This window comes from Diachasmimorpha longicaudata, chromosome 13, assembly GCF_034640455.1.
Source record: "Diachasmimorpha longicaudata isolate KC_UGA_2023 chromosome 13, iyDiaLong2, whole genome shotgun sequence".
In the NCBI taxonomy this organism is placed as follows: Eukaryota; Metazoa; Arthropoda; class Insecta; order Hymenoptera; family Braconidae; genus Diachasmimorpha; species Diachasmimorpha longicaudata.
This window is the reverse complement of record NC_087237.1, coordinates 4,661,198-4,677,867: the sequence shown is the minus strand read 5'-3', so window position 1 is coordinate 4,677,867 and position 16,670 is coordinate 4,661,198. Positions and strand designations below refer to the sequence as shown.

Here is a 16,670-nt window from a genome sequence, read left to right as displayed (position 1 = left end):
CTATCCTGCGTCTGCAGTTGCTCCAGTTCTACCCCGCCGTTTCCTCACTCCCGTCCTCTCGTCCACCCACCGGCTCTAGAGTCCTACCTACGCCTTTACCCGGAGAAATTTCTGGGGGATTTCCGTGAGAGTCCTTCTGCCCTTGGGGCACTAAGTCTTCGTCCACTGACATTTACCCTGCCTCTTTTGCAGCACCAGTTGGCACTACCCAAATCCCCCAAGAGGGATATGCGTTTGTTCACTTTTGAAAGACAAAGTGTTAAATGCTAGGATATCGCGGGAAAAAGATATTCTGAAGGTGAATTTATGCACCTAGACGGAATGAGCTTCGTATGATATAGAAGATGAGAGAAGGATGAGTTGGGATTATGAGCAAGGGATGAGGGATAAAGTGAAGATTTTTGTTGGAAATTTGGTTTTCCAGGACATCTTGGTGTTACGCGTGAGCTACAGCACGATTTCTGAATGATCTAGAGTTCATAAAGACTCCTACGAAATTATGGAAACTCAAAATTACTCGGAAAAAAATTTTAGGTCAAAATTAGACCTCCAGGGGGTGAAATGAGGGACGAAGGTTGGGTTTATCACAAAAATTGCCTCCTAAGTCTAGTTTTTTCCTAAAAAGTGGTTGATTGTCATTTCTACTTTTCTAATTTCATTTTTATCAAAAGCTTCTGTCCGTGTATACGACTCTCAGACTTTTTTTTAACAATTTGAATTGAAATTTGAGTAAATTAAATTCCCGGATTTTTTTCGATAGTTTTATTGGCCACAACTTTGAAACGAGGGTGTGAACTAGTTGAGAGGTCTATGAAATAACCTCAACGGTGATTTTGGGCCCATCTGGAAATGACGTGAAGGGAGTAAAAAAAGGATACTGACGGGGTCCGCGTGCCACCTGATTTTATTACTTGGACGTGACTTTCCTGGTTTTCTCGTACTCACGAGTTTCCAATTTTTTCTATTTCTGGTTAGAACTTTCGAAAAGGACAATTTATGATCTTCGCAAGGAAACTTCCCGTAAAGAGGGAGTATTTACACCTCATATACAATCGGTTATTTTCTGTCCTTCCTTTATTTTACAGTTTCATTTGGACTGGGATGAGAGATTATTAATGACCATCATCTGTCAATTGATTTATATTTGAAAAGTGCAGTAATTATCGGAATTTTTCTAATTATAACCACTGCCCATAAGACAGTTGAACACAGACTCTCTCTCTCACCATTAAATTTTACCATGAAACTCTGAATTATCAATAACTGAATTTTATAAAATATGAATGGCATTATACCTCCACATAAATTGGGAACGAACTGTCTCGAAAATTTCTGTCAAGAAGATGGCACCATTTATATTATATGAACCACTTCAGGCGGTAGAAGTCAATTCAAAAATTCCAATATTCTTCAAATGATAATTGACCTTTATCATTCCCAATTTAAATCCGAAATTATCATATTATATTGTACTTTATATTCATGCACAATGGCGGCCGGTTCCAGAGAAAATAAAAAAATAATTTTTTCACAGAGATAACTGCATCAGATTACAATTTCCCTTCCAACTGAGCGCAAATTTTTTACTCAAAACCCCCAGTTTCCTACCGAAGAATTGGAAAATGAGGTTTTTCGAAAAGTTTCCGAGGAAAAAAATTTAATGAAGTTTGAAATCTCAATTTTAGGGCTCACACAAGAAAGACGAAGTTTTCCCCTGCCTCAGCCACCTCATTTGTCTCCACCGGCCCAACTCACGATGATAAACTAATGAAGTTATTTTTTATTCCATCAAACAGAGAACAGTTCATTATAAAGTGTAGGTCATTCGTCTGTCCCAAGTGACACCACGAACATGTAGTGAATATATTCAAAAATGATACACCACTCGTGTCCCATGAAGCATCCCCTCGAAATTTTAATTCATTCAACATTACACTCAATTTCCAATTAATTAGAATTTCAAAAATTCAGTTCTCACCCGACATTTTCTAATTAACGTCCCCCTTCCCAGACCGATCGACCTAAGATATTCCCTCGCGAGACATTTTTCCAGGAAATTTCGAATTACCAATATCAAAATGTCCCAGAAATTTCAATCAAATATATTCGGCTGTTAATCATACCACCGAGTCTGAGCCGCTTCAAAAAAATGTCGATATCCTCCCCAATTAAAATCGACCCCTTATCATATCATTCTTCGCATCCAACATTTCCATCGAATATTTCCCAATCAATCATTCCCAAATTTCCTCCCCTCCAACGTCAGCTCGAACTTCCCCACCTTGCAAACTCCCTGCCCTCACGTCTCTCCACCCCCTCCCACCCTCGCCCACCCCCTTTACTCAAAATTCTGTTTACCAACTGAAACAATTAAATTCACATTTCATCCGATAGTTGACTTGATAACTTGACCTTGGTTATACTCCTAGTTTTCACTCAGTGACCGCTAAACGAGAAATAACGTGCGGAGGGTGCTGAGAGGGAGTTAACCTCTCTCCCACGAGAAGCCCATGGAAACGCGTTATGCTGTGGTCACGTCATCAGGGTTGCTTGTGGTTTTAGACCGCGTTTACCCCTCTCCCCACCCCTTCCATCCAGCCTCAAATGCCTCTCACCACCTTTTTGACTGTATTTCACTCGCTCTCTCAGAGTCTTGCCACCCCCTCCCTCCCCCTCTCTCACTCTTGCCAACATTCACATCCTTTCTCCATTAGCAGTTGGTGGCTACTCCTCCATTATTTTTTCTTCCCAGTGAACTCCTTATCGTCATGACCTAATTTTTCCCACTGATTAATCCCTACCAACATACGAGGGACGTGGTTATACACTCTTATTCGTGTAGAAAAGGAGAATATATTTTCTCACCTCTCTTGACACAATCTCCCGCAGGAGAAGTTGATATTAATCTTTAGTACTGCGAGGGGGAGGCGATGACAAATGACGCAATACGTTTATTTGGAAAAGGTGTCGAACCTTATCGTGTAGAGAGTTTAGCAGAATTTCGACAATCTTGGAAATGGTGGACGTGGAAATGGACTTGGGCTGGATGGGGGCACAAAATTTCGATTTATGTCTGTGCGGACATGGATTTCTCCACTGAATTGGTAAATTAAGATGAGTGCGATTGCCTCAGCCTGAAAAGTGATCTGAGGCGATAACAGTTTGACTTTTGAATAATTTTTTTTCAACCCAAATATTGGGGGGAGGGAAGATGCTCATGAGGATTCCTTCATCTCTCTTTATTTATGAGATATCCGTCAGTAATTGGAGTAATAATAATTCCAACTATCAGGGAATAACTACTAAACTAGTTGGCCGATCTTATATTGTGGATATGACATTCGTTTGCATGTGTCCCTCCAGATATTCCTCCCCTATTGCTGACAGTAAACAATTTCTAGATAAACTTCTGATCGTGGGGGTGAATTTATCTAAAAGCCCTTTGCTCGTACCCTTCTCTATTGTTTCCCCCTGTGTACGTCCCACCCTCTACATTTGATCCTTATGATATATGATTCTAAATTCCTTTATAAGATAGTTGAATCTTCAAGTGTCCAACCCACTTCAGACATTTGATCTTTTGAGTGGTTATGGATTGTTTGAATGGTTTTGAATAGTTACCCCTCACGACATTTGACCCATAAAAGTGCAGGTTCTCGGAAGGTCTGACACTTGTGAACCTTGAGACACTTGATCCTGGCTACGTTTGGCTCTCAAGATGTCTGACGATTGAAATCAAAGTGATCAAATGCCAATCTGATATTGTTTGTTTCGGACTGGTCCTGATAAAATTAAAATGACCACTACACTCTGATTAAATTCATCGCAAATTGCCTAGATGAAAATCAAATTACGGAATTTCACTGCAGCTCATAATGCAAACGCTAATTAGGGCACATAATACAAAAGACAGAAAATTAAAAATCCTCGAATTCGTTAATGTGCACCAAAAAAATTCTTTTCTCGTCATCTTCGACCGAAAATTTATCTGGCCCGAGCCAAAATTTTCTGAGAACTTGTTCGTTTGTCTTTCATCACAGTAATGGGCTAAATCTTCCATTGATTAATTCCTCGGAACATATTGGGGAAGAAGTTGTATAGTTTCACTCGTGTTGGAAGAGAATATATAGTTCCTCGAGCTCCCTCTAGAGATGTTAATATCAGCCTTTATTGCTGTGAAGAGGGCGATGACAATAAACGTAATTTGTACATTCAAAAAGTTCTATTTTTCTTTAATAAAGTGGAGAAATCTTTTGAGTTGAGCCAGAGGGGCAGAGGAGTTGATGAGACGTGGAGCAATCAGGGGTCAAAGAATGCAAGGGGTTTCTGGTAGATTGCGAGTGGTGAAAATTTATTTGGGAGTGATTTGGAGAATTTCAGTTCTTTGTGTTTGCTGAGCACGTATGAGTCCCTTATCGTATTTTCTTCATCTCCTGATATACCAATTAACGACCTCTAGGCCCGGGGATTTCCCACAGGACCTTTTAGAGAAGCTTTGCTTGGGTTACGGGGGGTGAATGAGAAATATTTGGGGATGGAGTGAGGGTATGGAGTTGGAAGTTTCAGACAAGTGCAATTAGATCGTTATGAGTGATAGGAGTTTGTGTGTATTTTGAATATTGAAGGCATTGGGGAATTGGGGTGTGGGGGGTGGGGGGATATTTTTATAGTGAATTGTTTCATTTAAATGAAATTAACGGCACCAATGGATATATTATAATATATAAGACATGAGTGCAGTTGTATCTCGTGCTGAAATTTTAATTCCCATCCCCATTTTGGTGTTTTTCATGAGCGAACATTTTTGAATATATGTAAATCAATAAATTGAAATAGCAACTGCATAAATATCGCACTTGAAAGCACCATCTCCCGCTCCACTGTTCATCATCAAATAATTCCCTTATCCCCAACCACATTACCATTGAATAAAAAACCTCCAATTAAAAGTGATTTCAAAATAAACTCCCCCCAGCGAATAGATTTTCAGCTTTCCGAACCGCGATATTTTTTAAACACCACAGACGGAGCATAAATTATATCGAGGTACGAATCCAGCGAGAAACTAAAAAACGAGTGAATAACTGAAAAAAAAATGTATAAAACGCAAAGTAACGGGATTAATCGCTGGCGGGTGTATACGTGTTAATTATAAAGCGCATTAATCGCCTGGTAACATGTGCATCACCCACACATGTACACCAGCAGCTTCAAATGTTCAATATTTTCCATTCATACCCTCACCGTCGTTTATCCGTTTTCCAAGTTTTTTTTTTTTATCAATTGATGCAAAACGCTTTAATGCTGTAATACACCCATCAGTCTCTGTTGTTGCACCACTGCGTCCGAGTTGTAGTCATTTTATCGATTCAATAATTACCGCAATGGACATTGCTATTAGAGTATGACACCGGGTGGAGTACAAAGTGAGACGGGTGATGGGTGGAGAGGGCAGCCCAGTCATTTATTTAAAACGCTCAGGAAGGACAGTTGGAGTGACTAATTGTCTCATAACAATTTGCCCCACCAGTGTTTACGTAAATACCGCTAATGGTTAAAATAGTAACTCGACGGATTTTAACGATGTTTCTGTGCATTGTTGAGCAACTCGTTGATTGCCAGAATGAAAACATGTAACAATTCGCAGAGATTAATTGCACAAATGACTGGTTTTTTTTCTTCGAAGCAAAAGGGATTTAGTCTTTCAAATTTGCCTCCCTGGGTCTCCCTAAATATGTCCTCCCATTCTAAATAAATAAATCTGAAGGGAAAATTTTACTGCTAAGAAAATATTCGCCTCTAAAATATCGTTTGATAAAAAATTTGTCGAAATTTTCTTTGAAAATAGTATGATAAATAATACATTTTTCTTTGTGATGGAACACAATCATAATAATTGGCAGAACTACCCCAATTTGAACAAATTATATTTTCCGTCTGTACCAAATGATAGAAATTTCGTATAACTAGGGGTGATTTGAAATCCCGAGGCCATCCAATATAATTGAAAAATCACAATTCCATTAGATTCCAATAATGAGTCATCAGTAATCTACATTGTTTCTCCGGCAGTCCATTAACTGCAAATATCGATGATAATCATGGTACAATAAATGGGATGACATGGAATACCCAGAGCCCCTCCAATAACATATACAAAAACTCAACGGTTAAAGATCGATTGATAGATATTTAGTGTCAAATTCAGTGTAGTGTGTGTCAGTGTATTTTATTTATCTTTCTTTATTTTTATTCACCAATCAAGGCGATGAAGCGCAAGGGATCAATTCCGGAGATCCTATCCTACCTACTCCAACAAAATCCGAACAATCTCTATCTCTAGAAGTATAAAAACTTTTAATAGAACTCATTTTCTCAAATTACCAACAAGTTCTCTCGGCGCATTGACTAATAACCGACCATTCCATCGAGAGCAATGCTCATTTTCGAGTTTCAATAATAAATCCTAACAACTATTGTTAATGACAAAATTATTCCCCGGACGAATTAGTTTGCCAGAAAATGTGCGAGGCCATTTCTTGTTGGATATTTCTGTTGCTGCAAAAACGGTCTCCTGACACTCTCCCCTGGGGGGTGAGCGCTGTGAAATATTCAAATCGAGTAGTTTACAAGAAACGCCCCTAGTGATGATCGATAAATTTTGTAAACCATGAAAAAAGGAGAGAAGCGCGGATAATCCACATATTTACGGTCCCTTATTCGGAGCTACGGTTAAACCTCCAATAAAAAATGAAGAAACAAGATTTTAATTTTGAATTTTCATTTCTAAAGTCATTTACAAATGTCTTACTATTCAGTCGCATATTGAAGAGACTTTATGATTCTAAAATCTCCATACGAACGGAAAATTGAACGCAGGAATCTAGTTGACCCCAAGTTGAACTGACGTCGTCAACAGTCCGTCATTGACGTTTCCCCAACGATTGTGACTCATCTTTGCAATTTGTAATTATTGAGACGGCTTCTTCATAAGTAAAGTTCAAGGAAATTTATCAGAAAAGTATTGGCGAACTTCACTCGCATCTTTATTTACTTCAATTTTTATAAAATACCTAATATATTTAAATAGTTTTCAGCTTTTTTTATCTCGTCATTTTAAACTCAGAGAAAACTCAGGTCGAGACTCCACACAAATATAGCCTCAGACAATGATTTGGAGGTCTCCAATAAAACTCTTTCAATCAAATATTTCAAGAATTCCCACTTGAAGATCAAGATAGTCTTTTAATCAGTGTGGGAATAGATTATTTAATGCAATGTTAAGAGATATCAAGAATGTTTTCAATCGATAACGGTGCGGTCGATCAACTTGTCCAATTAAAATGTCTAGGCTCATTTAGAATATGAGACAGTTTATTCAATCAAACTTCCGTACAATTCAGAGTAATAATATTATGTGAATTCCCCCAGAATAAATTATTCTCAGAATATCATCAGACCAACCCTGTACCTTCCGGAAGGATCAGAGAAAATAAAAATATTAATTTATTAATATCGGCCGGCAATACTGCCGACCTGCGCAGAAACATCTCCAATTAAATTCCATCTGCCGAATCCTCTAACAAATCCCGATGGAATGAAGAAATGTTTTATTAAAATCCCCTGATTGAAGCTCAACTTGTAAACTAAATAATTAAAATACATAAACTTCTACATGTGCATCAGGAATATCTCCACCAAAGCCCCCAATCCCCCCTTCAAAGATGAAAAAAAAAATCGTAATGAGTGGCGATACCACTGAATGACAGATAATTAACCTTCAGAAAACAGTGCGACATCGATTGCCAACTTTAATTGTATTCGGTGGACACCTCAATGGGAGCTTGATTATGGCACCAATCTCCACCCTCTCCTCAAAGCGAATAAACCTCTTGGGATTCTCCTGCGACACTTCACACACAGCTACAATCACAATTGTCAATATAAAAAATATAAGAGCCAGTCCGAGGAAATGGGCTCTCATGCTGGATGATTTAACTGCACAATTCACGGACCGACTGAATGTTAAGGGGACCACTCGGCTGATAACACTTGTAATATTGCCAGAGTCCCCACTTGTGACGGATTATTTCAATGAGGAGAGCACGCACCTATAGGGGATTCTATTATCTCCGGAGGTGTTTTGCTCACGCATCAAATGGTGTATTCATCATTCCGAGTAATAATAATGATCTCATTAAATACCTCAAATATTGTCTCGATAATTTATTCAAGAAACCGTAATTATCACAACATTTCACCGCTTTTTCTCCTGAGGGAATCCGTTCGTTAATTACGAAATTGTTTATACAGTCAGTCTAATTGGATGAAAGCCCCCGAAATAAATGGAAAATTACAATGATTATGCTCCATGTTTTTGTTGAAACTTACCACAGCACATCTTTGCATAACCCCTGGTAATTTCTACGCTGTCCAATCGGACATTTCCTCAATGGAGCCGTAATGATTGATCGCTCTTCCCCCGGATGTGTTTCAGAGGGATAAGACATTGTTGTTGCGCTCACGTCTCTCGTTACCTTATAATCGTTCGTTTTCAAAGGGACATTGGAATCCGTTGACGTGTCGATGGAATTATGCTTTGTTATCTGTTCACCAGACACTCCAGATTCCGGGAAATCAACCGCGGTCGATGGCTCTGCTATCACCAGAAGCCGCGCGACTAGGAAAAGACAGGCGACTGCTCTCGAGTGCTGCATAATTGAAAATGCCCCGATTGATTGTGAATATGGTAATTATAGATTCAATCAGTTCAAGGCTCTCTGTTAATTCATTTTTATACTCTGGTGGTTTCTGTGATTGTTGATATTTTTATCATCAGGAATTGCGTCATCTTCTCGAGAATTTTTAGCCCGTATGCAGATGATTCTGGGTTATTTCGGGTGCAAGGTTCACGTTCAGTTCTGATTATTTCCACTTCCGGAGATAATTCTGATTTTATTTCATTTCGATAGACAAGTTGGAGGTGGCGCGTAGTGTGAGATGATTTAGAAATCATAAGATTAATAGAAATCATTTTGAAATTATATTTTTAAGTAGAAGTAGTGAGACTTTCCGGATCTATCTATTTATCTATTCGATTGAGACTTCTCTCCTCCACATTTGAATATGTCCGTTAGGACTTTGATTGACATCTGTCAACCCTCGGCCTGTGTCACATGACGTACCAACTCTGACGTTCGAAGCGAATTTCATTCCCTAAATCTGGCCGAATCGTCTACGTTACGTATTTTAAAAGTTGGGCCGAATATTCGTCGCTCTCATTCAGGAGAAAAAATTGAAATGAGTAATGGGGCACATGAGACTTCTCATTACTAAATGTTTCAAGCTCCGAGGACGGAAATTATCCAAGAAACACTGACGTCATAGGACCATCATGACCGTAATGTTTCTAATCTATTCAATTTGAGGAGGCGATGTAATTTCGCACCCCTAATCGCACCTAGAATTAATTGTTGCGCTATTTTCTAGTACCGCATTGTAATTTTTCAAGAATTCTTCGCCCACTGGAAGACCATTGTTTATGTTTAATGGCTCCAGCTGCTTTCGGTCTAGAATTTCCAGTTTTTGATTATATTTTTTACCACCGCCGGAGTGACAAATTTTTTTTTTAGGAGACAAACCGATTCGCCAAAACGCGATTGTATTTGATTTTTACGGAACTGTCAGGAAATTTTTCCTGAACGTTCCGTAATTTTTATCTGAGCTGTCTGTGAAAAATTGTAATGTCACGTAAAATTTCCCAATCACTTCGGTAATCGGTTAATTCTAGGGAATATTTTTCTTTGCTCGGACAGGTGAGCCGAGGATCGCTCTAGACTTGTGTGTAAGACTTACATAATCACCATGGCACTCTGCACCTTCCTCGTTTATCCGGTCGTTCCCCGGGTTTGCAGCGAGTGACCCGACGTGGTGCAGCAATGATGAAGGCGTCATCTCTCGGTCCGATGTTCTCCAAAGTCGGTTCAACACCGGCTGATGTATCCTGGGTTCGAGATATTTTCAACTGCTTCTCGGTGAGGACAACAGGGGACGGTTCAGTGTATCTCTCCGTTAAAAAAACCAGCGTGAAGATTAAAATAACAATCACTTTGTTATTCATCACGGTTATTGGATCACCTACAATGTCACAAAATCGCTGGAATTAATTTCTTGTACGGAAATCGCAGAACTAAATGTTTTCTCCCAATAAAATTAACGATAACCCGCGACGAACTTGGGGATTTATAGACTGTAAATCGTCAGACTTATCACTACCATTTTTTTTCTCTCTTCTTTTTATCGTTCTTTCCGTCTTATTGGAACTTCCATCGAGGAATTCAGAGGGAAGTGATGACATTTCATTTTCTATGATGAATGATTCCTGTAATAAAACGTTTGGAGACACTTCTGAGTGGTAATTTAATCAATTGCAGAGGGTGCTTCCCCATTTTCTTTGAAATCCATTTACTTCCTGTATTTTGAATAGAACATCTATGTGAATTTTGCGAGGTACTATTTAAAAGTCGTGAAAAGAGACTCTCTCTCTCTCTTCGCAATATCACCATTTTTCCAGATAATTACCCAACAACAAAAAAACCCCATTTTTTTTTCAATGCTTCATCACTGCCCTATACAATACATAAAGAATTTTCCCCTCGACGTTGTTTTTTTTTTTAATCCGGTCTTTGGTATTTTTCAAATTGAAAACACAACCTTGAACACTTCACACAGCTTTCGTGATGAATAAGCAAATCGATTCGAGGAAATACAAAAGGGAACACGTCAACGCGCCAGTTTTATTAAATTGTTAAGTGGTAAATCAGGGTAATCATTGTTACGTAATGTATTTTCATGGCGATGTGATTTTCAGGGGATTCGATAAAGCAAGGTGGTCACGTGTCAGACGTGACATTTTACAACTCGTATCAGTGGAAAATGACAAAATCAATTTTTATGGGATTTTATCAGAGAGAAAGATCTTCGCGTGCCCCACGCGGCTTCCACGGTTGTTAACGAACATGTAGTTCATTTTTCTTTTTAATAAAATATTTTCAATTGCATTGGAGAAACAAACTCGTCAAGTATTCATTTCATTAGTCTGATTAAATTATTGCAAGTGGAATTCGTCATTTTCAATTATTCATGAGCATTTGTTGGTTTATTTTCCTTTTTCATTTTCATTTCGGGGAGATTGTGAGGGAAAATTGCTGGAGAGTGGCTCTGCCTTTCGGAAAATTATTGAAGATAAACTAGGGTAGCTGTGGGTAAGAAAGATATCGCGTGGAAATATGAAGAAATCGTATTTATCGAGGGGAAGTAACTGTAAAACAATTTCTGACCGGAAACTCCGGTTACCATGCGAATTTATATGATGAAAAAAATCAGGAATAAATTATATAATATAATATTATGCCATATTATTATTTTTGTAGACGACGAAAAGTTTATGAAGACCATTTAATAAATAATCCTTTATATAGTGACTCATTGACCACCTCTTCATTCTCCGATACTTCACATCACAATTTGCAAAATGCAATGTTTTTTTGCCTATTTGAAGTGAAGAATTCCAGTAGCCGAAGTATTTGCGTGCAAGAAATTACCCATCCAATGAAAACCAACACACGCAAAGATGGAGGAAGCTGGCGGGTGGCTTTGCCATCGTCTCTTTTCATTTGTGTTTCTTATAAATTTTTAAATTCTATATCTTTCAAGCCTCGGCGATCACGGACGTTGCACGTAAATTCACGGCGATTCACCGCAATGGATCACCGCACTCTTCATACACAAAGTCATCAGAAAGACGACTGAATAAATTTCTGAGCCTTTAATGCATGAAATAAAAAATTCAACTCTTTTATTTAATTTTTTTTTTCGACGAATAAGGAATAAAAGAGTTTCTTATTCTTGGGCTGATGGTGACCGCATACCCAACCACGACCGATTACCAAAACTGTCTTTCCCTTCGCTACCTCTCACGCGTCTTGAGCCCTTTGTTGAATATATTACCCCGAGCCACATAAAGCTCACTCTTCTGTGACCTGTTTCGATATTAGAATCGACATTGTAAACGACCGTCGTTATTTATGCTTGACTAAATAAGTGTGTACGTGTGTATCATCTTTCTTGGTGATTTTTCAAATATATTGCCGAATATGAAAATGGCAAAGCCACTGAAAAAACAAAGAAGATTTTTTTTTCATACGAATATCTGGAAATTATTTAAGTGAAAAAATAATTGAGATAAACATGAGGAATTAGACTGTTACCAAAAGTGCTGTGTTATTGCGTCAGGAGAGGGTGAAATTAAATTACTGAGACACCACAAAATGACGCTAATGACGGGATAATAACTGATAAATCTAACACCGATGAAATCATTTCAGGTGCTCATATTAATATCCCGGAGTAATAATTTTCACTCCGATCTGGAGATACGGGTACGGGGAACTGGATACCTCACGCGCTCCTCCGAGAATTCCACATCGATGTTATCCAACAATACTTGTCCCAGATTCCACGATAATCATCGAACAAATTCGCTGTTCCTGAAAAATATATCTTTTATCAGCCGCACGATTAATTTCACGAGTATTTTTTTACTAAAATTCTCGCAATACCGCTGAAGTGCTGGTGTTACAATTCATAGTAGTAAAAAAAATGAGAAAAATAATTAAAGAATTTAATTAAATCGATGCTTACTCAGCGAAAGTTCATAAAAAGAAATCGATAATATCAAATCGCACCGGTCACGTTTCAAAGTTAACTGCCCGCCACATCGAAAAAAAAAAAGAAGCAGCCGCTACTGCGATATGTATAGCCCGAGAATGAAAAGAATTTCATTGTTTGTGAAAATAAGAATACACAACTATCAGAATTGAAAATTGAAAAAATTCCCTGTCAATTGGCTGCTCGAAGCTGAATAGGTCGAACAAAAAGTGATCTGAGTAAATCGCTCGCCGGCAAGAAACGAGCGGTCATTTCTCAGATCGATAAAAAAATCCAATTGAATGATTTGTTGTCTCGGTTAATCCATTACTCACAGCAACAAATAGCTCATAGAATTTAAAAAAAAAATCGAACTGAAAAATTATTAAAATTTTCCGGGTCAATTCCCAATCGAAATATAAATCCTTTGTCTCCCGATTACCGATTTTTCTCCCCAGTTACTCGAATACTCCAGCGATCTGTCTCCCACATATTTTCCGCGCATTGAAATGATAAATTTTTACAAAGTTCTCACATCATTCAAGGATAACCCCTCGAGTCAATTCCCTCCAATGGCCCCGAGGAATCCAAGTGGAAGCCCCGAAGGCACCGAGAAAGACTAAAGGCAACTGCTTACCTGGTGGCATAATAATGAGGAAGAAGGTAAAAAGGAGATGATCGACAAGTGAATAAAACGAAAAGAGTTAAAGACATAAGAGTGAAGTAGAGAGGCCATGTCATGAGGTATCGCGTGCTCTTCGTTGCTGTCGCTACAAATTAGAGTAAAAATCATGAAGGAGGATCGTGGCAAATAACTTGCACAGTAGGGGGCCCATCGCCCCTACTGTTACCTAAAGTCCGAACAATGTGGCTCGAATCATTTTATTTTATTAGAGATAGCCGACTCGGACGGGCTCAGCAACGCGCCCATTGCTGTTGAAAATTACCATACACTCCAACTTCAATTGGTGGAAAACCCACTCAATATCAATTGCACTTAAATCATTATATTACCCATAACAACATTCACGTTCTAGATTAGAAATATTATTAGACTTTTGGAGGGCGAAACGTGGGACAAAATGACAGTCAATCACTTTTTATTTGTTTTTCTTAGAAAAATTGGACGTGGGAGGCAAATTGTCCTGATGAACCCACCCTTCGACCCTCCTTTCGCCCCCCCCCAGGTCTAATTTTCCCCTGAAATTTCTTTCTGTGTTGAAATTATCATCTCCAGACTTTGATATCAGAGATTGACGCACCTCCACAAATTCCTCCAAAATTCTCCCGACCAATACAAACGGAAATTCTAATATCACGTGTGAACGAAGGTTTAACAGTTGTACACACATGTGTCCACAAGGCTATAGTATACTTTTGTGTGTATTCACTGGGACTTGTCTGGTCTACCAACTCTCGCCACCGACTGTTTCTTTTACCTACTGCTATACCACACACACCTTTCGTCCATTATTCCGCTTATAATACCCGACATATAACATAATGCCAGCTACTGCTTTCGCTGCCCCAATGCCTGTCGGTTATATCTCCTCTGTTTACTTCTTCCCTAGTTATCACTTTATTTATTTCTCGGAGTTGGAGGAGTGCTTATGAGACCCGTTGACCATGCGATCGAGTCTGTTAATGAAGGGATGAATGGAGTGCACTTTATTTGGGTCTCGCGAGCCACTTTTTGGGCCCAACTCCGCTGCCTTCCAAATACGGAACGATGGGACGTTGGCATTTGCGCAGAACCTCAACGAGAACTTTTTCGTTTCGAAATTTTTATTATGATTTCCAATCACTCCATTAATGTCCGGAGGAATGTTTTTTAATAGCCACGAAACCAGCAGCAGATCTTGATAATTTTTCTCGCCTTAAATGCGTAGAAACCCGTGCGATGCAGCATAACAAGCGTAAGATGGTAGTGCGAAACGAAAGATTGGCCTGAAGATCACTCTCCCGGATAGATTATATGAGGATACATACACGATGTCTGAGTGGTAGAATGATGGAATGACTGAGCTCACCTTTCTTGCTGAGAGTTGTGGAGTCACTGGTTGCCCATTATCCCAACCAGCAAGTGGGTTTATTAGGAACACAGCGGGGGTGGGCATCCGAACGACTCGTACACCTCTTTGGCACTATCGACACCGTAAAAGTAATATGAGGAAAAAAAAAAATATTTGAAAAAAAAAATTCAGAGTAGAGAGGAACAAAAAGGGCAAGTGCAGAGCCACTGGGGAGAATCGGTCAGGCTTGTTAGCTGCTCTTTCTTTTTTCATCTTCAGGGCTATTAGTTTATTATCAAAGAGCGTTATAAATGATCTCGCGAGAGCCAGTGGGGGTTACACTCCCTTTTGTTATTATTGATATGTTTGGGGGAAGCTTTGACGGTACATTTCCGAAACTTCGTCGTTATTCCATTTCCGAAAAATTAAAGGGCGTTGGGTGCTAGGGCTTCTTTCCAGAATTTTTCTACAAAATTCGACAGATGGAACATTCGGTGACTGTTGAGGAACCTTAAAGAACTCATTGCTTCCAAATCTGTCAAATGATTCAGAGTTTTTTGACACTCGCTCGTACCTTTCACTCCTGATATTTCCGAATGTAATTCTAGTCACGAACGCGATCGGGAAAAGCCGAACGCGATCTGGATGATGGCAATCACTCAAAGCTCTTGTCATTTATCCTCAACATATCCAACATATGAATGCATAAATCCAACTTCCGTTGGATGACATGAACATTCTCCTTCCTCCGTATATATTTTTCGTTCCTTTTCCGCGAAGAGTTGAACGATTGCCTCCAACTCATTTGCATTTTTCGTGCGGTGAATAAGACACATGACGTCTACTTCTATATTATGTAGAACATGGAGTTGGGATTTTATCAGTATTTTTCACTGATATCGGTGTAATAACATTACCTTGAATTTATTTTCAGTTATTGATGGAGACCGTGGATCAATGAATGAGCAGTCGTCTACAGAAATTGATTACAACGTTAACTACATTTGTTGTCTCAAAAGTCTCAATTTTTCCCCCCCAAAATAAAATTCAGAACCTTCGCTGGAATGAGTATTTCATTTTATTTATGAAATTAAACCTGAAAACCGTGATATCAACTGACAAATTTTCTTTTCCAACTCGTCAATACAAAATACCCCGGGACGTCACGTCCACTCTGATAAATCGCATGATGGAAATTACAGTTCCACATCTATCACACCGTTTTTTTCGCATCTCCTTCCTTGATGGAATCCGATTATTTGAAATAATTTAATCACGTGTTATAGGACACTCTATGTCACATAGAAATCTCCGATATCTATAACACACCTGAGGACAAACTGACGTATCCGTTCCCCCTCGTCTCGCCCTCTCAATGTCCAATTTTCATAGCACCCTCGTTTCCGCGTAAACACCGATAAAATTATGGAATTTGTACTCTAAAATCACACCTCAAAAACAGTGACTCACTTCCGATTACCACTCAGAAGAAATCCAGACAGAACTTCTCTCCCCGTGGATGCTTTAAAATAAGTAAATACTGGTAGACTTCATCATTGTCCACTATAACTCTTCCGAATGCGAGCTCTGGTTTAGAACCCAGAGGAGCCATTATAATTGATCGTAAATACATCAAGTATACTTCTGCCTATATGGGACACGTTGGCAGTTACCATTTTGTAACTGCCGTACCTCCGTGCAACAGTAGAAAAGCCTTTTCCTCACCCAATTAACTTTCTTTCATACCCTAGTTAATGATATACTTCAACGGGCTTTTGAATAATGCACCATTGTTTTTTCACCCTACAAAAAAGCACTTTGAGGAACCCTTACAGTTGAACATGAGCTCGGTAACGGCCACCATTTCGAAAAATTCCACATAATCATAATTCCAATATTATACCATCATCTTGAAAATGTTATCCACCGTAAAATGGCACTGGTAGTGCT

General features: G+C 38.9%; 1 protein-coding gene across 1 annotated transcript; it reads right to left on the bottom strand.

The window, feature by feature from the left end:
* Nucleotides 1–9,855: 9,855 nt before the first annotated feature.
* On the bottom strand, nucleotides 9,856–10,368 carry LOC135168918 (uncharacterized). Its single transcript, XM_064133537.1, has 2 exons — nucleotides 10,276–10,368; nucleotides 9,856–10,137 (listed from the first exon to the last, which is right to left on the bottom strand). Exons 1-2 carry the CDS (start codon nucleotides 10,355–10,357, stop codon nucleotides 9,860–9,862), a joined length of 360 nt encoding a protein of 119 aa, XP_063989607.1. The 5' UTR covers nucleotides 10,358–10,368; the 3' UTR covers nucleotides 9,856–9,859.
* Nucleotides 10,369–16,670: the final 6,302 nt, after the last annotated feature.

Excerpts from the sequence above, each read along its gene's own strand:
- LOC135168918 (XM_064133537.1), bottom strand. The coding sequence starts at position 10,357 with ATGTCATCACTTCCCTCTGAATTCCTCGATGGAAGTTCCAATAAGACG. Across the intron at positions 10,138-10,275 it reads AAGAAGAGAGAAAAAAAATG|GTGATCCAATAACCGTGATG; the intron begins GTAGTGATAAGT and ends GTGACATTGTAG.